This window comes from Anopheles maculipalpis, chromosome 2RL (assembly GCF_943734695.1).
Source record: "Anopheles maculipalpis chromosome 2RL, idAnoMacuDA_375_x, whole genome shotgun sequence".
NCBI classification, from domain to species: domain Eukaryota; kingdom Metazoa; phylum Arthropoda; class Insecta; order Diptera; family Culicidae; genus Anopheles; species Anopheles maculipalpis.
In genome coordinates this window covers 7,650,357-7,662,923 of record NC_064871.1, presented here as the reverse complement: position 1 = coordinate 7,662,923, position 12,567 = coordinate 7,650,357, and the positions used below count along the sequence as shown (strand labels likewise).

At 42.3% G+C, this 12,567-nt stretch overlaps 2 protein-coding genes across 3 annotated transcripts in view; both read left to right on the top strand.

Annotated features, from left to right (window-relative positions):
• Positions 1 to 12,567, top strand: part of LOC126557940 (P3 protein-like) — a 168,781-nt gene that overhangs the window by 27,147 nt on the left and 129,067 nt on the right. The gene's annotated exons all lie outside the window — the stretch shown is intronic.
• LOC126557844 (phenylalanine--tRNA ligase alpha subunit) lies at positions 10,988 to 12,561 on the top strand. The gene is made up of 2 exons (XM_050213748.1): positions 10,988 to 11,268; positions 11,350 to 12,561. The coding sequence occupies exons 1-2, from the start codon at positions 10,990 to 10,992 to the stop codon at positions 12,559 to 12,561; spliced, it is 1,491 nt and encodes a 496-aa protein (XP_050069705.1). The 5' UTR covers positions 10,988 to 10,989.

The window sequence follows — 12,567 nt, the reverse complement described above, 5'->3', positions numbered from 1 at the left end:
AACCCCGCTCGCATTGATGATGCGCATATAACTTAGGATAACGTATTTTTACACAACTACATTCGTTGGAAATGTATTTAACTAAAGAAACGTAAAAAAGATAAAAATGAACCTGATAACCACAGATGATACGCACGAGAATTAACTCGTTTAAACTGAGCGTTGCGGCTAACTTAGTATGACGGTGCGCGCAATATAAGGTGTGTGTTTGTGTACGTGTGTATCAAATTCACCATTTGATCTTCAAGTTTTTCTTCAACTGTACGTGACCGTTATTTTGCATTGCGTAAAATAACTGCATTTTGCATGAAAAGTTTATTTTTCATTCTTCTTTGTTTTCACACCCTAATGATCGTTAATGGAACAAATGCAGAGAATCATTTATTGATTGTGAAGATCATTGAACCTTTTAAACTTGATAATAAAACAAAAGCTAAATTTAATAGCAACAACCAAGGCCGTTCTATGTAAAAAAAAAATTAGGCTGGACCTATATCTTCCGTATGTTACATGACGACTCTCCGGAAATGTGTTCAAGCTGTAGCCACATTCAAAGATCGCTGCAAGGCCAACGAAGTGAACGTCAACGGTTCGTTACAGATGATGAAACTAATATCAATATCTCGATAGTTAGGCGCCAATACACACACAGCACAGCGAGCGATGATTGCTGCGTTTGCTGAGGAATGGGTTTAAATGTTGGAACGAATTGTTGGCGGAAAGCACATCCCCACATCAAATATTGCAGACACGCAAGTCGTCCAAATCTATAACCAGCAATTAAAGCGCTCCACAGGAGAAAAATACTTTGACGTTGCATCCTGCAAGAACTGGTCGCAGAGCACTTTCTAGGCTAATAGGGTTCGGAGTCAGCCAAAACTCCACCATCGCCCAATTAGACACACACGGTGGTGCGTTGAGCAAACTATTTGTGACCAATAAGCGGTTGCGTATCGAAGCAAACTCGAGTTGAAGTTGAAAAACTAAACAAACATGTACAACTACCAGAGTCGGTCTCACAGTCAGGCAGTCCATCCATGTGTGTTACGTACGATGACTATCGGCTGTCTTGGGCATACATACATACACGCGTTCTTTTTTCCCTGAAAGAAGAGAGTACCAACGTTTGCCAATTTATAAGTGTGTGTCGCGCATGAATGATTGAAAAGCATGAAAGTATTTGTAGTTATAGAAGAAAACATGATATATGGTATAGAAATCTGACGCACTTTGTAAGAATTCCTATTTAAGGAAAACACGGAATCCTAATTCGAAACCTCAGAAACAGAATCCCCTTTAAACTAATTAACTGAATATCAAAAGGAAATAAATTTGGAAAAGAAACCAATAATAAGTACAAGTAAATTGGTTCACCAGTTGTCTGATTGTATCATTCCCATAGACAAATGTATGTACGTTTTTTTGTGAAACTAGTCGGGGGAACTGTTGCATAGTTCTAATTTTTCCCTTTTTACAGTGACAAACAAGCACAAAAACAAAAACGTTCTGTAGGTGAACGAAGTCATACACACACAGGTATCTCTTGGTAGTACCGCACTCATTTCATAAGAGCAAGGAGCAGTCGAACGACACCAGCGTTGTCATTGTGACGACCCCAGCTGTCGATTAAGACTGAAGCGCTCTCTCATCCTTCGCGAATGTAAAACAAAAGTCGGCTTCTCTTTACTGCTGCCGCGCAGGAAATCGCGATGTCCACAAAACTCAACCAACCAAAAGAGATACAAGGATGCAAGAGAAGGAATGCCCCACCAAACAACGCGCACCCCACTACCTACTCTCTTCGGCTTGGCTATTGTGAGCCTACGCCGCGCTGCGTATGCCGATCGTAACGCCAAGTAACCAAAAACCAGACAACCATTCCTACGGAGATATGAACACAACTGCTTCTGTACCCATACACAAGGTTTGCCGCTTTTAGGCTCCAAGCAAGACTTACGGTACTTCTTTTCCCGATACCAGCTCCAAACCGTGTGTAAAGGTGGGTGCAAAAGTATGCCGTACGCAATACGCACAGATACCTCTGGTCATAGGACTTAACCAAGAGTCACTACTTGCAAAGGAGAACACATTTATCGTAGCTCCCTCTAACAACAATGTATGTAAGTACAAGTTTTAAAAATACTTCTGCGGATTTGCCATTGTGGTGTGCCGCGTGTTTCACAATTTTAGACAAAATATCCCCAAGCTCAACAAACACAAACGAGGAGAGTCCACACACCCCACATGCGCAAAATGTGAACGATCGTCTCGAGGATCTTGTCCAGAGCGATTCAGCGAGATTCAGGCCGAAAGATTCCTGCTTTTCCATCCAGGACGAAGGATTTGTCAAACTCGTAAGAATGATCTCCCTTTGTTTTTATTACCGACCGCCCCACCAAATTTTGTGTCATGTGAACTCTTTCTACTATTAAGTTCTTGTTTAAATCTAGCAGTTGAAAAGATTACCTTAGCCAAATTTAATTAGTGCCATTTCAACTTCAGTGCAAGTTTATAGTTTTGTTCCGGAAATGTGATGAAGACAGTGTAGACTTCTCACTTGAGACAGTTATTATAATCGTTGCTCCAATTCATGATTTTTCCAGTTACGGTGTAAAACTCTTCGCTGACTATAAAGATGTTGCTTCGTTGATAGTATATCGGCAACTTACACTGATATATCCGATACACAGCGAGCTTTTTCAGTATACATGGAGCCCTTTATGTGCGTATCGTGTACGCTAAGATACTAGACAGAGCACAAATCCTTGATTTCGTTATTATCTCACTGTTTTCTTTTCTGTACTATTATTCCTTTTTCTCTTATATACTTTTGCTAGAACAGTATCCACTACTAATGTACTTTGATCTTTTCTTTAGTGTCTGAGAAGCGTGAGTGTGTGTTGTTGTGGGAGTTGCGTGTAATTGCTATTTATTATTAAATGTGCCAACATCGAAACCGCCACCCTAGCGCAGAGCTGCTGAATCATCGTCAACGTCAACGGCGGCAGTGGTAAATATGGGTAAACTCTGGGTGTTTTGTAAGTTTATATCTCTCTAACCGTAACATTATATATTACACTATATTGCTACAATTTAAATATATGTTTCGCTATGCTCAAATGATGAAAACGAAAGATTCCTTCCTGGTGTTTCGATTAATGTTCGTCGAACACACAGTAGTATAAAAATATATGTGTGATTTTTCTAAATCTCATACCATTACACGACGGCGATGGCGTGTGTGTGTAAAAGCCATTCCTTTCAGTTAAAAGCTCGCTAGATGGAGTTGGGTGTATAACACTATCGGATATGTTTGGTGCACAGTGTGAATAATTGGAAAATGACTAGACATACAAACACCCCTGAGTCCATTTGTTGTGGTGTACCGACAAATGGACCGGGAATGTTGAATAAAATTATCAAACTGACGTGGCCTAAAGTCCTCTCGGGAAGCTTTATGCAAAACCGTGCAAACCGTAAATTGCAAAGCATGTTCGCATGCATCAATGTTCCCAAAGGATAATAGTGTGGATGTCGCACTCTACTCCCAAGGACATGGATTCAACGGGTAGTCCAAGCTTTGTTTATTTACCTTGCAACGATGCATATTCTTCCGAGGAACGAAATGGCACGTCATTTGTTCAAATCCAAATTTACTGACTTGTCTTTTTTTTAATTGTATTTTAACAAAACCAAAACAACCCATTGGTTCGATGACCGAATCTCCACCTCTCGCTCTCTCTCGCTCTGTCTCCATCTGGTAAATCTGGTGGGTCGCAATGGGGGTTGATGTTGATTGTTCGTTGTTCGAATCGTTCCCAACACTTGGGTCCTGCTGCCATCGATGTGTCTTCTCCCATCTCATCGTTGATGCCGACATCCATAGACACGTTTGACGATGAGCGATACTATCAGTCGATTACACCAACACCGGCTTTACCAGTACCGGCCACGATACAGGCGGTCGCACCAGCCACCGCCGTCACAACCGTGATTACTAGTGACAACTCGTTCCAGTCGGAATACATCCCGGTGCCACGGGGCGACGAGCGATACGAGTTTGCAGCGAGCATGATGCCTCGCGACACGCGTATGTACGAACCGAGCGGTCTCGTTCCATCGTCCGGGCCCATCGGTGTCGGTGGTGACTCGACGGCCGGCGGTGGAGGCAGTCTGTCGAATGCTGGTCCACCACCACCGGTAGTTCCGCTATCGTACCGAGGAGACGAACGCCATTACTATCCGGTGGTTAGTACGATTACTAGCTCATATCTGCTCGATAATCGACAGTACGAGCAGTCGCTAAATTCACCCTCGATGATGCACGATCGGCTGTACCAACCGACCACGCACACCATTACCAGCGGCATGCTGTACAACGAGCGGTCCCACTACGAGACGGCAACGATTGCGGCAGTTGGTGGTGCGGGTCCACCACCGCCACATCTGGCCAGCATCTCGAACAACAGCGACTGCCACGCGGTGGACATCATGATGCGCTCGGATGCATCCGTTGCAGCAGCAGCGGCGGCGGCCGCAGCCGGCATTGAGCATGCGGAAGCATCGTGGCGTGCCGAGATGATGGAACGCCAGGACGAAATCGATCGGCAGTATTTGGTGCTGTTACCGCGCGAGGACAAGATTGAACCTCAGGACGATCTTTGAATAATGGACCGGGCGACGCTAGTGGCCACCACGCAGCTGTTCTAGCCCGGCCAGCTAAAACGAGAGAACAAACCCGAGACTCTACTACACACGTGCTTTCATCAAATGTTTGGTGGTCGGTGTCGCACAGATATATTGCCTTATTTTCCTGTACATGAATGCAGTGCCGAACTGGACAGAGAGAAGACTGCCACAGTAAGACAGACGGTGTGAGGCAGATAAAATGGTCAATTTTTGTAGCATTGAAGGTGTACTCCATTGAAGCCAGTTGCCTAAGCAATTATGCAAAAATCATGCGTCAGAAGCAGAAGCAGTAGATTGTACGGATCGGTATCTTCCACACGCTATATGCTGAAAAAAAGACGTTTTTGTAGTAAACGAATGTTCAAGCAATTTATAGACTAGAAAACAAAAGGCATTACTACTAACCCTCCCTAGCTGTGGGGGAGGTATTATTCGCGCGGTTATAAAATGATAGACAATGAGAGAGCGAAAAAATGTGGCATTAAACGACTTGATAAACTGGTTCCGGGGGAACGGTTTTTTGCCCGACCGAAAAGATTCTTAAAATTATGGCTTTAAAGACAACCTCTGGTGAGGGGGGGTGTGGAGAAAAGTTGAAACGGCATATGATAACAATATATATATACAAAATAACCCCCTTTCGAACGAGGTGTGTTCCCGAAAAGGAAATTCAACAAAAAAAAAAACGAAATAAGCAATGAAGATATTCTACCTACTATATTACCATTATTCTAAATCGTAATGATAAGTAAACGGGTGGAGAATAATAACTTAAAAAAAAACACTCAAAACAGAAACCGAACATGATGCAACCCATGAAGATTGATTCCTAGACGTGTAAGCAATAACAAACCGATTTGTACGTTGATTGTTTTGGACGTTTTCTTTAATTTGTTTTTGATAAGATTTCCTTAGGACAATAATTGCGAGGTGGATATGAGTATAGGAGTAGAAGATTTAAATAATAGTGGGAACGGACCGGGTGCAGTGTTTGTGTGTGTGTGTGTGACTAACACATAAACCAACATACCGAATACTAACACTGGTGTGGTGGTTACCAATCCCAGTGAAGATGAGACAGAAAACTAAACCTAGCGTGTTCTTGGTAGTATGTACGTAAAGGCAACTAATGGATTATATATATATATATATATATACATATAGAGCAATATTAACAAAACAAATTTGTTATCACACTAGCCCGAAGAGCGAAGACAGGAGACAAAGGAAGTAAAAACAAAAACTTCAAGAATACTATGAGCAACACACAACGGATGAGACGTGAAATCAAGTATATTAAGAATTTATATTGAACAACAATAACTGGCCTTAAAACATATAAACTATATATTTACAAAAGGACAAAACAGAACAATTGAATGCTAACTATTTAAGCAAAAAAGAAAACAGTAACTGTGGTGCGAACGCTCTCTGCTCCCCTGCTGCGGTGTTCCCGCGCAAAATCCGATGGGCGGAGTAAAAAAACTTTGAAAGACTATGAAATACTACTAATACTACTACTACTCGGTTAGGCCACACTATTTGAAAATTGGCAACGGGGAGAATTCGAATGACTGTTGGATAAAGTCGTCCGGTGATAGCAATTTGTAAATAAGATACTATATGAATTTCCTACCCAATACGTTCTCGTACGACAGCATACTTATCACACATTTTTGTAGTGTGTTGAATGAGAAGTAACAAAAAAGTTCTTTGTATACCAAATTCAGACAAAAGGAAACAACAGCCACAGGAAGCGTTCCGCAAACCAATTCAAATAAGAGCACAAAACTCTCTTTCTCTCTCCATACCAGTTTTCACTTTGCTTATCTTATCTTATCGATCGTTATCTGTATTTGATACAAATATCCTTCCCGCTCTATTACTACTAGCAACTTATATTAACACTATATCCCCTATCTCCATTATTATTGCAACGTAAATCTGCTTAATAACACGGATTGCTGCTAATATTATTCAAAATACTCCCCAAGCGACTCGAACGAAAGTATATACACTCACACGCACGCACGCAAATCACAACCGGACACGGAAATTCGTATTCATCGCATGTGTTTTACTACTGACCACCACTAACGGTAAAATGGGTGGATGTTTTTTGATACAAGTTCAAATGTGTTGAGTTAACAATGCGGCGAGACGGGAGAAATTCACTAAGAGGAGGATAAAAAAGGAATAAATACTCAAGTAGAAAGTGTAACACGACGCTTATTTAGAGAGAATTAAGTACGCGTTGTTAAACGAGCTGACGATTTTGTAAGGGAGAGAGCGTACACAGCAGGGCCTTACCGATACGTACTAATATCGGCCAACTATGTACTGTGTTACTAACTTTTGACACCTAGTGATAACGAACCGGGGAAGAAAATGGCCGACCATTTTTTTTTGGTTTGTCCTTTGTCCTTTGTCAATCATCCTTATGTTCTGTGACACGATAATTGATCCATACTTTTTTTTCTGCATATGATTTGAAACTGCGCCGAGTTGTGCCAAATTTCATCAACATCTCCGTAGCAGGTTGTTCCCTTCCGTTAAAACAATCGCAAGCTTTTTTACTAACCCTTCCATTGTTAACCATAGCCAAACATCGAAAATGATCTTATATCGGCCATTTTAACAATGTTAAGGAAATAACTAACATCGAGACAACGTAAACACACACACTGCTATAGCGTTGAACACAAACAAATTAACAACAACAAAAAAGAAACCTTAATGAATGAGTTATCGAAACAAAGTAGTGATATTTAGAAGATTGTATAACAAATTAATCCATTTATATATATACCCAAATTCAATGATAGGGATATCTCTTATGATAGACACACACGCACATACACTACTACTCTACTTGAAGCGTGTGAAGACAGTAAAACCCAAATCAAGAGAAATAACTAGTGTAGTGTAGTATTACCAGCAAAGGAAAGAAGACAGAAACACGAAGATAAACACGCCTTCCAATAATGTATAAGCAAGCAGAGGTTAGATCTTTTTTTGTTCTTTTTTGTTGTTCCTCTTTTGAGTAGGACATAGTCTAAAAAGTGAAAACTGTAGATTTTGATTAGTGTTGACTACAGAAGATTATAGCGCAATATGAGACTTAGCACGAACGTGCTTTACCCGAAGCATATAGCAACAAAAGGAAAGCTCTAGTCTTCTTGCTGGTCCTAAACTAGTGATTAGTGTGTTAGGAACAGCAGTGCACAGGCCAATGGGAAATTCGGGTGAGGTTACCAAGCAATAACTTTATACGACGATATTTCAGAAAGGAAGCAGCAGCAGTAACATTAGAATCTGTACGGTGTGAGCCGGAAACCGGAGAAACAAGTTCAAAATCAAAAGGCTATTAGAATTTAATTGACAACACACACACACACCAGTAGAGAGTAGCGCAGCGACTTACCATACGATTACCAGTACGGACAACTGGGCTAATATATACTATACAGTGCCAAAATGATAATAATTCTCAACACCACGTGGTGGTGGCAACGTTACATTACATACAAAAATACGTATTTTGTGCTGCTGGGTACAAAAAAAGCTCATAAAGTTGCAACAAAAATGACAGGACAGGAGATACCTACTTAACATCTGGAGGAAAGGTAGGACGGATAGAATATCCGTCCTATCGGAAAACGCCCAGATGATAAGTGCAAGGACGGCCGCCTAAACCTAAATCCAACTACCCAGCAATGTGTTGTGGGAGGTTAGGATAAAATACAGGTGTACAAGACACGAGACACAGGTACTGCTATTAGCGATGTAGGCAGGCAAACGGTTAAACCCGGTGATAGAAGCAAACACAAGCGCCGTATTAAATCGAGGTAGAGAAAGATAATATAGTCAATTAACATTGGGTAAGGGTGGAGGCACGGAGATGGTGATTTGCCTCACGCGCGAATGCCCAAACCATTGAACGGCCGTTTTACACAGAAACCAGAATGGTCCCCCGTTAATGCGCTTAGTATTAGAACCAACTAGTGAGCGTACCCATAAACTATTGGTGCAAAGTATACACTTTTTTCAAAATATTGTAACGATCGCACAAATAGGTACGACACGTCGTACGTATGTGGGTGCCAAGAAAAAAAAACATGTTAAGAGAGAATAATATTCGAGCATAACGCGCGTTTGTTACTCGAAAATCCCGGTAAATCCCTCCATCAAGAAAGGGGATTAATCTCCTCTACCCTACTTTACTTCCATATTCCCTACCCACATGTAATGAGCGATGCTTCTATCTCCAAAACACACGATCTCTTTTTTAACATAAGCGACGACACACGGCATGCTGTTGAAGGTTAAACAATTCTCATTATATCAGCATTTTTCTGTAACTTTTTCCTTGCATCCTGCCCGATTTTTTGTAAGCACAATCAACCAGCAACAAAACACACACCCTCTTCTTCCCCTTGAACGCCTTAAATCACAACCTTCAAGGACTCTGTTAAAATATTTCTTGGCCATATTTAGCCAAACCCTTGTGTATTTCAAAGCTCTGATACACAGGGATGAAGATGTAGTGTGAACTGTGTTTTCATGCTCGTCTCTCGGTCCCCAATTTCTTACCCATATTGCCTCATTTGTTGCAGTAAATCCGCATACTTCTACGTTCCCGATCAAGAATCGTTTGTTTTTACCAAACTATTTGACTAAACAGCGCGCAATTACCATTCAAGAGCCAATTGAAGAACAACATTGAGAACACGTAAACTATAAAAAGTGCCTTTTGAACGTATTGTTATTAGAACTTTTTAGCCACTGATCCTCTTACGATCGGTTGTTGTCGTCGTTGTCATTGTCGTCGTCGTCGTCGTCGTCGTCCCTTTTCTGCATCGTTTTACGCCATTACAGCGAATACGCGAATGCTGCGCGTGTCATCATTACTAAGAAGAGACTTTTTTTTCTTTCAATATAGGTTACACGTTTCATTTTTCTGTTGTTGTGCATCAGCACCGTGTGGCTTGTGTTTTTTTTTAAATATTAGCTACACCCGTAACCTAATGTGGTCTCTTATCTTGTTGAATTATTTTTTTAACCGCATGTAGAGTATTGTATTAACTTGCGTTCCTCTAATCGATTTGTTTGAACGAATCCTCCTGTCTGCAGAGCTAAGTGTTGTATTTACAGCACCACTACCGCTGCTGCTACACAACGAGACAGTGTAAAGATATGCTTGTTAAATAGTTTTATTTACCTTCGGGTCTTTTAGTTAGTTGAATGGTAGTAGGATTATAAGCTAAGCTGATACAGCATATACATAGAGTGCTAGGAAAACACCCCAAGTGAAAGGGAGTAAAACCTTTCGCAATTATATTGGGAGATTGAAGCCCTTTAAGCAACGAAGCGGAAAGGGTGTTTTCAAACCGAAATGACAAAAAGGCCAGCAGAAAGAAGAGGTAGCAAAACCGTGCTACGCCACATGAGTAACGAACCTTTGATACACTTCTAATGTTAGTTTAATATACTTCTTCTTCACTCCTATACTATTGTTGCTCTCTAGGTCTTTAAACGACAGTTCTATGCGTTCGAACATTGCTTCTATTAGAAAACAAGTGAGAGGGAAAGTGATACAGAACAAAACATGAAACACCACGCAAAGCACAAGATTGTAACTCACACGTGTGTTGTTGCCCCAAAAGGTTAAGAAACAACGAGCAATTGGAATTTGTACTCTCTTTACTATCCTTCCTTCATGTTACTTTCTTATAACGCCAGCGCACATTTTCGCTCTCGTTCAGCATAGAAAATTCTGCCATCAGTAGAGAAACTATCGTACTCTTCTTCCCCTGATAAAACATTGCTTAGAATAAAAAGACAGGTGGCAAAAAGGACACCTTTACACTTATCATTGCGCTTCAGACAAAATGAAACACACATACACTCACACACGATGTATCATCAAACTCTTTATCTATTGTATGATTTTCTTATGCTAATGCTTCACATAAATACATTTCAAAGAAAAAAAAAGCAAATGTGGTAAATTATTTCAGTTCTAAGCATGTGGAAAGAAATAGTGTTGCTCGCAGTTCTGTGCCCCGTTAGAAAAATACATTTTCAAACATATTTTTGTTTAAACTTGTAAAAATATACCACAATTACTACGTAACGGTTTCCATGGTAGTATTTTGAAAACTTCGAACATGTTGTTTCGAACACGGGCACACCTTGTCTGTAGCCATCTTGACAGTATGACACGCGGCATGTTATTTGTAGACCTTGTTTGCCGGCACGACACAGAAACGGCATTGCTGGTTGCTGTAACTCGCGAAAATGCAGGACATTTCGGAACGTATTCTAAAATATATCGCAGATCATGGCGAAGTGGATACGCTTGATCTGGCCACAGTGTTCGGAGAGGATCACCAGAAAATAGTTGGTGGCGTTAAAAGTATCGAGGCAACCGGTGAGCTGATCCAGTGTGTGCCAAGCACACGCAAATCTTGGAAGCTTACGGCAGAAGGACGGGACATTCTGGAACATGGTAGCCACGAGGCGAACGTGTTTAAAGCTGTCCCGCAGAATGGTATACCGCAGGCCGAGTTAATGAAGGTAAGTAACGGGCGGTGAGAGCTGCAGCGTGATGCAACAAACTAACCTACCTTTCCCTTACACGACGGCGTCGAATAACAGTGTGGAGGCAAGAACCCAAAAGCTGGCTTCAGCAAGGCCATGTCGAACGGCTGGATATTGATCGACAAAACCGGTGGTGCACCGCTCGTTCGCCGCAAGGTGGACACCATCGAGGATGAAGTGCTGGCGTACGTTAAAGCCATCGCAGATGGCAAAGAGTCGAGCGTCCCGGACGGTGTGAAGAATGAGTACAAGAAGCGCAAAATTCTCGAGGAAAGTGTGACGAAAAGTTTCGTACTATCGAAGGGGCCAGAATTTGCGACCACTCTCAAGAAGCTAGAAACGGATCTGACGGTTGAAATGTTAGCGAGCGGTCTGTGGAAGGATTTGAAATTCAAGGCGTACAACTTTGATGCCCTCGGAGCACCGCCCGGACGAGGCCAGCTACATCCGCTGATGAAAGTGCGCACCGAGTTCCGGCAGATATTCCTCGAGATGGGTTTCTCGGAGATGCCAACGAACAACTTTGTCGAGTCAAGCTTTTGGAATTTTGACGCACTGTACGTACCGCAGCAACATCCGGCACGCGATCAGCAGGATACGTTCTTTGTGTCGCATCCGAAAATGAGCGATAAATTCCCGTTGGCGCTGGTGGAAAGTGTGCGCGATTCGCACGAACGTGGTGTCGATGGTTCGATTGGGTACCGGTACGACTGGAAGCTGGACGAAAGTCGCAAGAATGTGCTGCGTACGCATACGACCGGTGTGAGCGCCCGGATGCTGTACAAGGTGGCCCATCAGCCCGGTGGGTTTAAGCCGGTCAAATACTTCAGCATCGACAAGGTGTTCCGAAACGAAACGCTGGACGCTACCCATCTGGCCGAGTTCCATCAGGTGGAGGGCGTTGTGGCTGACTATGGCATCACGTTGGGCGATCTGATCGGTACGTTCAATGCGTTCTTCAACAAGCTCGGCATCACGGAGCTGGAGTACAAACCGACATTCAATCCGTACACCGAGCCGTCGATGGAAATCTTTTGCTTCCATCCGGGTTTGCAGCGATGGATCGAGGTTGGCAATTCGGGAGTGTTCCGGCCGGAGTTGCTTATCCCGCTCGGTGTACCGAAGGAGGTGAATGTGATTGCGTGGGGCCTGTCGCTCGAACGCCCGACAATGATCAAGTACGGGCTGAACAACATTCGCGACCTTATTGGGCCGAAGGTGGATTTGAAGATGGTTCAGGATGGTCCGATTTGTCGCATGAATTGTTAAAAACCC

Bases quoted from the DNA above. Each gene is read 5' to 3' on its own strand.
- LOC126557844 (XM_050213748.1), top strand. From the start codon at position 10,990: ATGCAGGACATTTCGGAACGTATTCTAAAATATATCGCAGATCATGGC. The intron at 11,269-11,349 runs GTAAGTAACGGG...GTCGAATAACAG, and splicing joins CGCAGGCCGAGTTAATGAAG to TGTGGAGGCAAGAACCCAAA.